We start from the raw sequence: 15,324 nt of genomic DNA on the forward strand, positions 1-15,324 counted from the left end.
CGAGCCCCAACGCTATAGGGGTCCCACAAGGCTCTACGCTATCCCCAGATCTATTCAACTTATATGTAGAACCTCTCACGGAGATCCTTCAAAAATCACAGGTATCCTATCATATGTATGCGGACGACACGCAATTATACATAAAGATCGCCTCCCTTGAGGACATTGACCTAATGAACAAGACACTAAAGAGTGCTTTGCGATGGTTAACAATGAACCATCTGAAACTAAACGCCCAGAAAACTGAATTCCTGCTAATCTCACCGACAAGGAGCCAATCTGAAGTTATAGAGTGGACTAAATTGGTGACAGCGCTAAACTGCACCCCGACCCTAGTTAACTCAGCCAAATCACTAGGAATTACACTAGATAAGAACCTCGACATGAAAAACCATATTAACTCAATGGCCAAGAGCGCCCGCTTCCACTTGAATTACTTAAGAAAACTGAAACCCTTTATCACTGAGACAGATCTAAAACTGGCTATCCAATCACTAGTCATCTCGAGGATCGAATACGGCTGCACCACATTAACGGGCCTGCCAAAAACATCCACAGCACCACTAAAAGCCTGCCTCAACGCAGCGGCGAGACTCATTACGGGAACGAAGAAATTCGATCACATATCTCCTCACCTGAAAGCACTAAACTGGCTACCTTACGAGGCCAGAATTCAAATGAAGATGGCCTGTATTACGCACAAAGCGGTTCACTACAACACAACCAGATACCTAGCCAAGAAACTTACGATCTCAGGAGGTAACAGAACAACTAGAAGCGCAAGAGATTTGCTATTACGGCCAGCCTTTTTCCACAAGAAAAAGACCTACAACCGAGCATTCTCCGGAGCTGCCCCCAGAATCTGGAACTCACTCCCTCCAAACATCAGGAAGATTCAAAATACAGTAACATTCAAACGAGAACTGAAGAGCCACTGGATGAGTAAATACCCTACTTAGAGAAACCTAAGGATCACTGGGATGATCAATTACGATAACTGAGGGCCGCCCTCTTCATGGAAAATTGGAAGATCATCATCGGACAATGAACTGATGCCGTGCGCAAGCCGAGGCTTGACACATCACTGCTACCTCATATATGTGTGAACTTTAACTATATCTCACAGTCATACTATATAACTTCTATCTCACTTGATTTATTTATCCATATATGTGGAACCTTAACTATTTATCACAATCATTATATATAACTTCTACCGCACTTGATTTATTTATACTTATTATCCTTGATATGCACTGGAAAGCCTTATAACCCTACCTCAACGAGCATGGTTTGTTACCATGACACAAGCCAAGCCTTGCTCGCCATATAATGCTAATTGCACAGTCATTATGAATATATATATTTATTCTCGACCATACAGTATATTGCCTTCTACCTCACTATTCTCTTCTTGTTAGTATTGCTTTTATTATCTTTATATGTAATTCTTTCCTTGTTAAGCGCTCTGATACCCACGGGTCTTGTCCGCGCTATACAAAACACTATAAATAAATAAATAAATAAATTCACTGAAACCCGATTTCCACAAATGTGTGCATTGTATAGATTTTATAAGTAAAATTACATGTCTTTGTACATTTAGGGGCCTTGTAATAAATTAAAGTGCTCCACACCATGTTTTGGTAATATATTTGCAAATCCTATGTTTTGTTAATATACTTACAACAGTGTTCTCCAAAATGCAACACCAGCTCCATACCAGACCCTTACCACTGCTATAATGGGGAGTCTAATTTGCTACAATTTGTTACACTTTTTCTATGCATGATGCTTGACTTTTTTCACAATCCCTATGACTTCAGTGAGGTAACCTGATCGCAGCACGCCCACTCTAAAGATTGTACAGGACCACTGGTTAAAGCTATAGGTCTGCTTCAGCAGACTCTGTCACAACTTTGGTCTCTGTATCTTTTCTCAGCCTGTATGCCTGTAGGGGAACCCAGATGTCTTTCAGTCTAGATTTAGGGAGCATGAGATCCCTGAATGTGTCCAATACCTCCCTACCGTACACCATGTTGAATAGCCAATCTGACGGTTTGGGTGTGGGGGCCTCGACTGCACTGTAGCGCCACACTTTGTTTTGCTAAGACTGTGGCTATGGTGGGAGTTCTTTGACATATCTTGAAAGTTTTCTTTAGTATATTTTCAAGATGGCCTTCATGTTTCATGACATAACACAGCACTATTGGAATGTAGCAGCCATCTTGCAAATATAGAAAATGTTTTCAAGACTGCTGCCGCATTGCATTGTGTCATGTCACACAATGTGGTGCCCACCCTGAAATTATATGAAATTAAATTTTCAAGATGGTTAGCTATTACTCTTGGCTTTGTCAATGCCTACACAATATTAAAAGCTTCCATCATTGACAAACCCAATAGCCGGCAGTGGCAAGTGGTAGGGGAGGGGAGGGAAAGACAAGAGAAGAAGCAAATGAGTCAGGAGAAGTGTAGAAAGGAACAGAGAGCCTGACATCAAGCCACAACAGTGCTTGGTATAAGAGACATAGAGGAAAACCGAGAAGGGAGGCTGTTGGAAATCTTTCTAAAAATAAAAAAAGCTACAAAAAAGGGTCTGGACATGGGGAGTGGGAAGGCAGAGACTGGAGGACCATGAGGAAAGAGAGATACAGAGTGCTGGCATGCTTAATGAGCACAGAGCAAGGAGCAGAACATGCACTCTCATGGAGTGTTAAATGAAAATTAATAGACAAAAAACAGAAGAAATGTTAGATTAATGGTCAGCAATGGAAAAAAACTGCACAACCATATAAACGCCTGGGTAAAGAAGAAATGCCCCATGGGTGGAATAAACACAAGAACAAAGAGAAGATGGGCAACAGAGCCATTCAATCATAACCACAGAGCTAACTCAAAATCCACTCTATGTAGAATAATATGCAGTCCTGTCTGCGACAGACAGATGAAGCTGACTGTTGCGAGACATCCATAAAATACGTTACAATGTTAAGGAGATTCTATTACAAATCTGTCATATTCACTAACAAGATACTGCTTTCTTACTTGCAGAAGCATTTTTTTCAAATGTAGTTGTGTTAGAGCAACTCCTAGTCCATCACCAGAAAACTCATTGCATAATTCACTTCATCGATTATTGCCAGGTTTCCTCATAATGTAAGAATTGTATATGTGATTTATATATATTTCAAATATAAATTCCAGATGTATTTGTTGTTATTACAAAAGCAAACCATACAATCTCCCTTGTAATATCAAACAGTCATTCCTCCATTATGTGATCAGAAAAAGGAATAGCCTACTACATGGAATGGCATTGAAAAGTATAGTTGTTAGTTAGCCATATCTTTAATTAGTTTAAGGAATAATGGACATGCATTACTTCATTATATTTTGTCCTGCAGACTGCAAATGTTGTCCAATTTAAGCTTCACTTTTAGAATTTGTAATACATTAATCCATTATTTGTATTATCAAGATCCAGTCTGCCATATCAAATTTTGAATCCATTCAAAAATTCTTAATTTGAGTGACTGAAGGCGATTCTATATATTCCTTTCTTTCTGTCGCAGGTGACGAGAGAGTAAGCAAAGACGAGACTGCTGCCTGCGCACTTTTTGTTTTCAGTTTCGATTCTTACCCATTCATGGATTCTTACCAAGAGAAACGAGAATTAACACAGATGCCTCCACCGATTTTACCGTGGGGAAAAAGATGTCAGATGCTCTTACAAAGCAGGTGAGGTAGTTGTTTTTCCAAGAAACCCAAAACTATAATGGAGAATATAGATGGATTAATGCAAATTGAAATCACACCCTCTAAGAAAGCGAAGTAGATAACCAATGCCACCTAATGAAACAAGCCCTGGAAATGCAACTGGCCTCGCATTTGCTTGAGTTAAAGCTATTGGCATTGTAAATGGCAACGTATTTTACCCATATATGCATGTGATGTGTAGTGGAATTATGTGGGTTGAATTTGAATGAATTGTGCAATTGTGTGGAGTGGAATTTTGCGTTGTGGAATGGATTTGTGTAGTGAAAATATGTGGTATGGTGTCCAGTGAAATTATGTGGCTAGTAATTATGTGGTGTTGAGTGTATTGGAGGTGTGTGAAGTGGAATTGTGTGTTGTGGAGTGGAGTTATGTGAAATGGTATTTTGTGTAGTGGAGTGTTATGTAGTGTAATTCAATTATGTGGTGTGTTGTTGCAAAATGCCAATTTTCATAACCCTCTGACCCAGCTTTGAAAGAGGTTTCATATTTAATAACAATTGTTCAGAAGGTAGGGGATGTCGAGCTTGCTCCGCTCCCAGTCGCCAGTGCACGAAAGAGGGAGCGAGACAGGAACAAAAGAGGCTGAGGAAGACGGAAGAGTGCTTCACGTTCTAGTTGACACGTGTGTGTTTCCCGTCCTACCTCGCTTCAGTTACCTGACTTCCTTCCGGGTGGCTCTGACGTCCATTCGAGTTCTCTCGCCGGAATCCTGTTCCTTGCCTCTGAATTCTTCAGCTGGGAGTAATCCCTATCATCCCTAGCCATTTTGTTCAATTTCCTTTGCTTGATAAAGCGTTGGTGATTGGAAATTTGCTCATTAAGGATAACGTAATTCTTGTCTGTTAGTTCTTTCAAATTCAAACTTTTAATTTCATCCTCCAAGGCCTGAATTTCCTCTCTCAACTTAAGACATTTTTTATCCGAATGTTCAATTAAGATTCTCATCATGACAAAAGATGAATTTTCTAAATTTTGCTCTCAATCTTTAAGTAGTTCTAACTCCAAGTCATCAAATGTAGGAAAGGTTAGGATCCTGAGTCCACGCTGTATTTTTTATTATCTAAATAGCTTTTTAATGTCACTCCGTCTCACCACTTGTAGAGCTCTGCCTTCTTAACGGGTTCCAATCTCAAGAATTTTGCTTTTAAGCCTTCAGTCATAGGAGTAGTGCTGGTACCACTTTTACTTGACCTATCTGTTGTGAATAGATCCTTTGCCAGCTCTTCTCTTCCATCATCAAAATTCATAGTTAAATAAGTTTATTTCCTAGGGCAAACGGTGTGCTATTAACCCTTCAAAATTTGACAAAAACACACTGAAATGGCAGTAAGGGATTTGTCTGTTGCACCACCCAACTATACACAAAAAGTATTTTTTGGTGAATATGACCACAAATGCTGCCCACCTCACTAGTCCACTGCCACAGGACTAAACAATTATGAACAAACCAAGGAGCACACAGAGAGGAAGCAATAAAAATACATTATACAATGCTTAAATACATCCAAAGAGACACATGTCCTTCTTTTGATATGAAAAAAGTCCTTCTTTTTATTATCGTTATGTCCTGTTGATAAAAAGATGTACAGAACGACAGCCAATGTCTTAATAAATGAAGACCAAGGAAACAGCCAACTTGTTTTGCCCGTAGGCTTCTTCAGGGCTAATCTTCAAGGTAAGAGCAGCTGGACTGGTTTCCACTTGAGTAAAAAATCAAGAACGTATCTGCTAGTTATAGAGACGATAAGGATGAAGCGTGAGATCACAGGGAAGAAGCTTCCAGTTAGTTTGTTATACCCTGATACTTTCTAAATTCCCGTTAATGTTCCACTATTTCTCAAGCATATCAGCATTTCAGGCATATTATTTGGTAGGTACCTCGGCACAAATTTTGCGCAAAATTTGTGCTGAGGATCCGGTGAGTCGTGGTACTGCGGACCGCACAGGGATGTTCTGAGCCATACTGGACCTGCGGGAGGGGTACATCTCATAGTACCTACCAAATATTATGCCTGAAATGCTGGTATGCTTTTGAAATAGTGGAACATTAACGGGAATTTAAAAAGTATCATCGGGGCATAACAAACTGGAAGCTTCTTCCCTGTGATCTCACGCTTCATCCTTATCGTCTCTATTACTAGCAGATACGTTCTTGATTAGTTACTCAAGTGGAAACCAGTCCAGCTGCTCTTACCTTGAAGATTAGCCCTGAAGAAGCCTACGGGCGAAACGCGTTGGCTGTTTCCTTGGTCTTCATTTATTAAGAATATTGGCTGTCGTTCTGTACATCTTTTTATCAACAGGACATAACGGTAATAAAAAGAAGGACTTTTTTTCATATCAAAAGAAGGACACGTGTCTCTCTGGATGTATTTAAGCATTGTATAATGTATTTTTATTGCTGCCTCTCTGTGTGCTCTTTGGCTTGCCTCTGAATTCGCCCGATGCAGTGGGGGCCTTCAAACCCTGTTCTTCTCTGCTGATTTCACCTGACACCGTGGGGGTCTTCAAATCCCGAACAAATCTTGAAGGAAGCCATTGAGAGAACCACCGCAACATCCCGCAATGATGCTCTTCAGAGCAGCCATAAGAGCAACCAACAGAGGATGGTCCTAGTATCGAGATACTCAACAGTGAGTAACATCTACAAAAGCACCATATTAAAACACTGGCGCATCCTGGCATCTGAACCGGATTTTGGAGATCTTTTCAAGGAACCCCCAATTTGTGCATACACTCGCCCCAGAAATATCAAAGAAATTCTATCTGGCACTAATCTTGATACCATTCCTGTCAAACACACCGGTACACGACCCTGTCACCATTGCAACAATTGCAATAACATCATCAAAGGAAACCACATCAATCACCCCATGAGAGGTTACGACATCAAATTAAAAGTGGACGCCACTTGCGACTCTTCTAACCTTATCTACCTGCTTAAATGCCCTTGCGGCAAAATATATGTGGGCAAAACCAGCAGGAAAATAAAGATTAGACTCAATGAACACAAGTCGAATATCCACACAAAAAACACCAAGTCTAACTTAGCAATTCATTTCAACGAAGCCAACCACAACGTGGCCTAATTGAAGTACTTGGTCCTAGAAACCGTTCCCAGAATCGAAGGAAGAGACAATGATAAGTTTCTCTTGCAGAGAGAAACTTCATGGATATACAGACTTCAAGCCCAGAAACCGTGGGGTCTCAATGACCGGACTGAATTAAGCTGTTTTTTATGATGCCCTTCTGGCACTACATTGATGCTATATACTTTGCCTCTGCTGATTGTACTCTAAGCATGCGGATTGTTATCTTTACTTTTTCTTGCACTTTCTTTTAGTCCCCTTTCCAAGATGGCGGCCGCCATCACAACCTCTCAATCCCCCACTCAAACCCAATAGTCCTTTGTTTGTTTTGGTTCACGCTAGCTTTGAATTGTCGAACTCCGCGTCAACTCCGCGTAGTTCCAGACTGCTGAACCAACTATCCACATGCAAGCGCTGACACCGGCTGCTGTAAGTTGCTTTCCGCCTTAGCCGACACTCCAGTCCCATGGCGTTTACCCCGCTTGGCATTAACGCGATCTTTATTTCTTTCTCCCTTTCAGCCACCAACCCTTAAAATGAAGTCCATCTTGTAAGCCTCGCTTTTTGAGGTTTGTTTTGTTATTGTTGTCACAGTCCCCCACGTTCTTCTTTTCATCCTCGTTTTCAACTGGTCATTCCCATACGCACTATTTCACTATTCCTTTCTTTCACCCGGTCGTTTAACTTCCTCGACTACTTTCCAGTTCAGTCTCCAACCACTATTTCCTTCTTCACCCTAAACACGTGTAATCTTTTTCACCCTTATCACATTTGATAATTTCATACGCTCTTCACCAAGATGTCACAGAGGACAGCATGCGGTTGTACCACTAAGTCACTTATGCATTTCTCGCAAGCTCTATTGACACGCATTACGTATGCCTACTATGCAACTTTATTGATTAGGGTTTGTTCATATCTTTTGTTACAGTGCTCCTTGATAAAGGACTTGGTTAGTCCGAAATGCATCGGAGCGAACCCAATGTTGATTAAAACCAATGATTTGATGATCACATTGAAAAGGAAAAATGAAACCTTAAAAATGAACATCTTCAAATAAATTGTTGAAACGTTATTCCTTGAACTTTTCTATTTGAACTTTTTTGGGGATCTACACCCAGAACCTGAACAAGTGTGCCCATCTCAGGGATGCGCCTACACTCCTGTAGCGCACTTTACTTCTTGGTCTTCAAATCGTCCCATAATTATGGAGTTTCTCCGACCCGGCGGGTGCCTTCAAAGTCTTCCTTATTACGGCGGTTCACCCGACACCACAGGCCTTTAAGAACCTTCCCTATTTATGGCTGTTCGATTGACGCTGCAGTGGCCTTCATATGTTTTCCTGATAAAAAAACAACATAAGAAATTGATCACAAAGAATCAATTGTCTTCTAAGTGGCAACATTTATTTTACTATGCATGAATCATACATGGTACTTATCGGAGACAATCTCCTCGGTGTATCGTCATTCTGTTCCCTTGCTGACATTGCTTGATGGCTATAAGAAAGAAAGATATATATTTATTTAGTCACCAGAGGTTGAAGGAGCTGAACTATATTCTTAGTAATTAGCCCTACACATGTTTGTGTATATTTTTTGTAATACGTATTATCCTTTCTGGGAGAATATGTTTTTTGGTTTTCTCCTGGTTTTATTGGATATGAATAAGTTAGGGCCTACTTGGATTCAACGCTGAACCTCTTTTAGGTTAGTATAATGTGTACCTTTTTTATTACTGCATCTTGTTTTCCTAAGTAGTAGCTCCTAATTTCAAATATCTTCCATATAGATATATACCACTGACCCTATTTGCTATCAACGATATACCTAGGTGAAAGAGGGGGTTTTACTGGTAGTTATCCTATTCCGTCATTAATTGGGCCTCAGTGTTGTTTTCATCCTAAATGCTCATGGTAATACATAAAGCCTTATCTCTAGTCCAAGAATCACATAAGGACCATCCAACAAAAATATCCATACCTGGTGCGTGTTTATGCTGTGTCTTCCCTTCTCCCTTTGCTTGTTTTGTTTCCCTTCTTTCCCCAAATCTACTGTGTTAGCTTTGACACTGTTGGGCTGAAATTGGTGTGTGTGTGGGAAGTTGGGACCTATATTCAGAACTTGAATCTCGCCCCTGTGGAAACAACAGCTGAGAATTACAGGCGATGCCTAGGAACTGACTTTGCCTTCTGCAGAGGTCTAACATTTTGGCAGAAATATTGCAGTCCACTACTGGTTCTGTGGAGGCGTTGTTCCTATTTATTGAGTCTCTCTTTAACCCTGTGGGCCTGATTCACAAATAGCCTCCGCTGTGGTGGCAGAGACTCTGCAACCGTGGAAGAATCTGCACACTTGGAACTCCGCACTCGTGGTGGGATCTTCACACCTCAGTTTCTCATTGAGAATGTCCCAATACAATTGCTGGAGCTCTTTGTGAATCTGGCCTTATATTAACACTATTTAGGCAAAGGTTTAATTTTATTAGCATAGTTTTAAGACCATAACACTGCAATCAGCAATAGAAAGGTGGACAGTTAGCTTTTGCAAAGAGCCTTCCACTGAGTGGCAAAATGCATAGCAGCAGGTTTATTGACTTAGAAACATTTTTTTGTTTAAGTCTTTCAATTATGCAGCAGATGATGGATTATGTGGCAAGTACTCCAAATCTATATCTATGCAGAAATCACCTAATTCCAGTGGCCCTGATTAAGGTCTCATACCTTTAGCCAGGCGTCTCCTGCACCATCATTTCACAGACAGTGTCAGAATACAGTGGGTATTCTAGGCTGTGCAGTCCCAACAACATCAGCTGCCTTAGCCCATCCAGCTGTCACAACAGATGTATTGATTCTTTCAAGGCAGAGGAGTATCATCAGTAGTGTCAGTTCTCACAGTCCTCTGTGGGCTTTGCTAAATCCAAACTCTGCTGACTGCCAACCTCACAACATCATCTTTCAGTGGGTAGATGGGTCTCCCATTTTTTTACTCAGTAGGAAGTTACCGCAATGGGTGGTTGGTGATCCAGCTGCTTCACTGGTTGCTGCCACCATTTCTTAAGAGCATGTTCATGCCTTGAGCCTTAAAGCGCAGGTCTATGTCTTAATGGAACAAGCAGCCATATGGGAGGTACCCCCTGAAGAGGGGGAACAGACCTTTAGTACTATTACCTCTTGGTCCACAAGAGGTTCAGAGACCCAAGCCATATTCTGGATCTCCAAATTCTGAGCCTGCTCATCTGGTAGGAAAAGTTAAAGATGCTGTCCCTGAGTGTGGTCCTGATGACCTTGAACTCAGGAGATTGGTTGGTGTTCAGGGATTCCTGAACATCTACCTTCACCTTCCAATTCTTCCTGCTCACAAACTCTTCTTGAAGTTTAATGGAGGAGTCATACCTCTGTCAATTTGCTGTGTACCTGTTTGGACTGACAAAAGCCCCGACCATCTTTGCAAAAGTGTTGGTGGTCAAGGTAGCTTTGCTGCAGAGATTAGGAGTCCATGTACTTAGGTACTTGGATGGCTAGCTGATGAAGGGAACATCTTGAGCAGGTGATGACTCTTCTCCATGATGTGTACCTAACCTTCAACATCAAGAAGTCTTACCTCACTCCCTCAAATATGCAGTGCTCAACACAATCTTTATCAGTGCTTTTCTCTTTTCCTCAGAGGATCATAGATATTCATTGATACTCAGACAATAATTCTGGTGTGTATGGCTAAATAGTAAATGTCGGCTCGGGAAGACGCCCTCATGGCCTTGTGCATCCTGTTGGTGCCTTATGGCATATGGCAGATGAGAGCCCTAAGCAGTGTCTGAAGAGGCAATGACTGCAACAACAAGGAACCTCTTGGCTCAGGCACACCTGGATCACCACCAGGGATGGACCCCTCCAACATTTTGATGGTCACTCATTCCATCTCGGCAGCTTGATGATGCAAGACTGTTAGACCTGGCATCCTTGGCGTGGTTTTCCCCCCTACCTTTTTGTCTTCAACCCTCTTGTTATGCTGACTTTGTTTGTGCTGGCTTTAGGACTCTGCACAGTTTCCCAATGCTAACCATTGCTAAAATGCTTCTGCTCTCCCTTTAAAACATGGAGAGAAGTGGTTTATGCCCAATTGACGTATTTAATTTACTTATGAGTCTCTAATCAAGTAGTACTACATGTACCCAGGACCCTTAACTGAAATGCTAATAGGTGGGCCTGCAGCACTGGTTCTTCCACCCACTTAACCAGTACTTTAAATATGTATCAGGTCTACCTTTGCAGCATGTTTGTTCAGTTCTTGAACTGCAATTTCAACCTGACAAATTAAACCTTTTGCCAGGCCCAAACCTTCCTTTTTATTACATGTACGCCACCCCTAAGGTAGGATCTTGACAGGCCAGAGTGCAGGGTGCAGTTTATTTAATTAGTGGGACATGTTCTTTTTAGTTGTGCATTTCCTGGTAGTGAAACACTCTTAAATTTATTTTTTACTACTCCAGGGCCTACCTCTCCCATAGGCTGACATTGGAGTTGCCTCATCATATCTAATAAGTGAGGCAACAAGTTCACGTTTGGTGCCTTTGTAATTGTAATGAAAAATCCTCAATCATAGTGAAGTCAGATTTCAAATTACAATTTTGAAAATGTCACTTTTAGAAAGTTTGCATTTTTCTGCCTTAGCCATTTAATGCCTGTCCCTGGGTCATATGACTGGGTGTAGTTAACAGTTGCGCTTTGTGTATTCCTCCTACACAGCCACACACAAAAGATAGCTTAGATGTGGCTGGATGGGCCATCACTCGCAGGATGGGAGGGCAGAGCTGGGCACAGCTCTGCTTACATTTGAATAAGCTGTGTACTGCCTCCACACAAAGGGCTGAATACTCCCTGTGATTGGTCTGGAGCCAGGACAGGGTAGGCAGGATGTCCTCTGGCCTGGGTGAAAATGACTTGGCCTGCATCTGTTGAACCTGTAACCCCAGAGTGACTACAAGGGCTGGTTGGCCTCCTGACTAGAGCCTCAGGGGCAGAAGATTCCAGCAACCTTGATTCCAGCACCTAACTCTGCCATAAGTGAGTTAACGATGCCAAGTGGTGCCACCTCAGTCCTGGACCCCTGGAAGTGGGCCAAAACGTGCTCTACTAGTGCATATGTGGACCCAGCATAACCAATACATCTCCTCTGATGCACGCACAATCCTGCCAGAACTGATGCAGCGTCTCTGCTGCGAGAGTTCTCCAGTGCAGGGACTCCGCATCGACCTTGCCCCCGCATCTGAACTGCAACGGTGCGAAGCTTCACCTATGCAGGCTATCCATTGCAAAATCTCTCATCAATAGCAGCCTTAACAATGATGCAAGTTCTCACATCGCAGCTCTTTGGAACCAACAAATCACCTCAACTGCACGACACATCCTCAATGCCGGATTTCGCATTGCAGGCCCTTGTCAATTGGATCCTAGCCAATAACGCAGGACCACATATCCCAGCTGTACAGCTCCTCAGCTCCTAAGAAACCGACGTATCTCCCTGGCTCTGCAGGTTATCCTCGATGCAGGACTACGCAACACTCCGCAACCAGGATCCAAGGTACTCTTGTTCAGCTGGCCTAACTGGGCCCCTGTAGCCTGCTTGCGCTCCATCGTAGTTGAGTAGAACTTGTGATTTTGTCCCGGTCCGGTAAGACCAAATATCCTCAGTTGGATCTATGTGTTCTTTGGTGCTATTTTCACAGACATTTTTAAATTACATATATTTGGTTCACCTGATTGGATTTTTATAGTTTTGGTAATGATTTGGTTTTTAAAATGTGCTCTATTCGTCTAAATTGGTGTGAAATTTTTCTTGTGTTATTTTTTCACTTTATCAAAACTAACACAAATGCCAACTCCATAAAAATACACAAGGGTATATCTCCGACTAGTCTGCAGGGGAAAAAATTTGCATACTTATTTAAAGAACATAGTTTCATGAGTTAGACATTTTCAAAAAGTAATTTATTGAGAAAATAGTCTCCAATTTTTTCATATAGTATTTCATTCTTATCATTTAACAAAGATTCCTCAAACAACAAAATATTTTATATCCCAAATGCTATAGCATATCCCAAATCAAAACTGGCAAAGGGAGTTTAAACTGGCCAGTCATTCCGGCTGGCTTCCGACCTGAGCCCATCGGCCAGTCGGAATCCGCCACATAATCCCTTACGTATGGCGTTTCTGCCGTTGGAATTATGATGTTGATTTCCAACAGACTTCCCAGACTTTCCGACATGGAAAGCCTATCGGAAAGCGACTTAGGGGTCCACTAACAGGCCCCCCATCCCTGAGCAGTCTCCGGTTGGGGGTCTGAGTGGGGCACTAAATTCCAGAACCATGACACTGCCCACAGCACAAGCTCCCATAGAGAAATGGTCAGTTTGCAACCGCACCATGTGCAGTCGCATAATAATATGGTGTTCAGAACTGCTGACCTATTGGTGGTCGGTTCCCACACTGAAACAGCGTCGGGAGGACTCAAGTCCACCTGACATCTTAATTAGGGCGTTAGTGTTTCATATGCGGACAATTTATGACAGGATTCCCATCACTCCACTCAGGTTAAAATGTCACACTCATACTGCTAGCTCCAATACTACATTCACACTATCACCTTCATACCAAAACAAATAAAAAAATATAACTCAGTAGCCCACCAATACATGACGTGATATATTCTTCAATAGATCCAGTAGTGTACGTAGGAACATATAATTGCCCAACTAAACAGCGAGGATCGATCACTGTATCACTTAACATATATTTATTTGTAGATCATTTGTGTAACTAGTAGATATATTTTTCCATTTTAGATGCAAGCCCTGGTTTGAATCCAGGTTTTGATTGGGCTGCACTTCACAAAATTACAAACATTAAAAACACAAAACCTATCTGAATATGCTACTCTGTCTTAGGTAGAAAGCATTCTTTGGAAACACTATTTAATGGTCAGACTGAGCTGCTCAGTGGATGCTCGGCGATTAGAGTTTGATATGGCTGGCCTACTATTCCTTGAATATGGTCAGATTCTTCAGATGTGGTTGAATGGTGAAGTTTCCAGAAAGCGCCTTGCTTATGAGGAACGGAGGAACGTATCCTACGACATAATTCCATTTTTATCAGGCAATAACAAAATGTGACTACTATGGGTAGACTTGAATTCATGAGACCATGGAATGGCTAAAGGCTTGATTTACATTTCGGAGGAGAGGGTACTCTAATCACAATGGCAAATAATCCTCCAATGGCAGAACATAGTAAGGGCTGATTGAGGTTTGACCATATATCCCAACTCCGCCCCCTATTTTAGAGAGACAAATACATAGCTAACATTGACTGTCCGGAGCAAGTGAAAACTTTTAAATCCGCCCGTGCCATAGGACAAAACTCCTATGCCAAAGGAACATTGCTTTTTTTATTTTCAAAAAAGGTAAAATAAAAGAAATCATAGTAAGTTTGCCGTACAGCTCTGTCATGTTGGCGGACTTAAAAACTTATAATGAACTGAAATTAGCCTCTGTGATGCTAAAGATATCTGCTCGGCCAGCAAACGCTCAAAATTTGGCAGGTGGGGACTCCATTGCCCTAACCGAGTAAAACCCTATCCGCCAAGTATAAATAAGGGCCTAAGACTTCTTTGAGGAAATTAATAAAAAATAATTAAAATTCATATCTGATTTCCTAATTTTAATTATTGTTTGAGAATAAACAGAATGGAATTATTATGTAGATTTTTTACCCAATCATGGTCTGCAATTCTATCTTAAACCGAATCTTGACCTCTAAATTTGTCATTACTATGTTCATTTTAAAACTTGAGGCCTACAAATTATGGACTAATCTCCCTTCTTCATCTCTGGGAACCACAGTCTTTGTTCTTGGCATATCCAAGATTGGATGCATGTTCTTTATGTCTGCCCTGGTTTAACCCTTTAACGTCAACAATATGTTACTCCCAATTTAGCACACACAATCAATCCTGCTATCGACTTATTACATTTTTATGTCATTTTTATCTACTAAAAATGTTATTGTATTTATGTGGAATATACCATTTGGTAAATAAATAACATACACGGATCACCTCCCAGTCTATTATATACTTACCATGCCACCTCACACGGGAACCATCAATATGCAAATTAGCCTCGCTCAAGTTGAAGAAAAGTGGAGTTCCTTTATCTTACCCTATGCTTGATCTCTCTGATGGCTCTGGCTGCTCCGTAGTGCTGGGACAATTTTCAGAGTTGGGTGGTTTACCACTAATGTGAGCTGGTAGGCCGTTTTCATCCGCTAGACAGCTAATGAGGAGAGTGGCCCTTGTTTCCCCCTTGACCGTCACCTACCCAGCAAGACATTGGGCACAGTTCCTCATAGTCTCCCCGCTAATACTCCTTCCCCCCCCTCCTACGAATTCGTAAATCATTG

The 15,324-nt window shown here is 41.5% G+C and overlaps 1 protein-coding gene across 2 annotated transcripts in view; it reads left to right on the forward strand.

Annotated features, from left to right (window-relative positions):
* The window catches only part of WDR93 (WD repeat domain 93), a 693,419-nt gene that overhangs the window by 616,336 nt on the left and 61,759 nt on the right, over positions 1–15,324 (forward strand). For both annotated transcript variants that reach the window (XM_086958144.1, XM_086958145.1), the window contains exon 16: positions 3,576–3,741. In XM_086958144.1, the coding sequence (XP_086814270.1) occupies positions 3,576–3,741 (166 nt within the window). The remainder of the gene's footprint in view (positions 1–3,575; positions 3,742–15,324) is intronic.

This window comes from Lissotriton vulgaris, chromosome 2_1 (assembly GCF_964263255.1).
Source record: "Lissotriton vulgaris chromosome 2_1, aLisVul1.2, whole genome shotgun sequence".
Taxonomy (NCBI): domain Eukaryota; kingdom Metazoa; phylum Chordata; class Amphibia; order Caudata; family Salamandridae; genus Lissotriton; species Lissotriton vulgaris.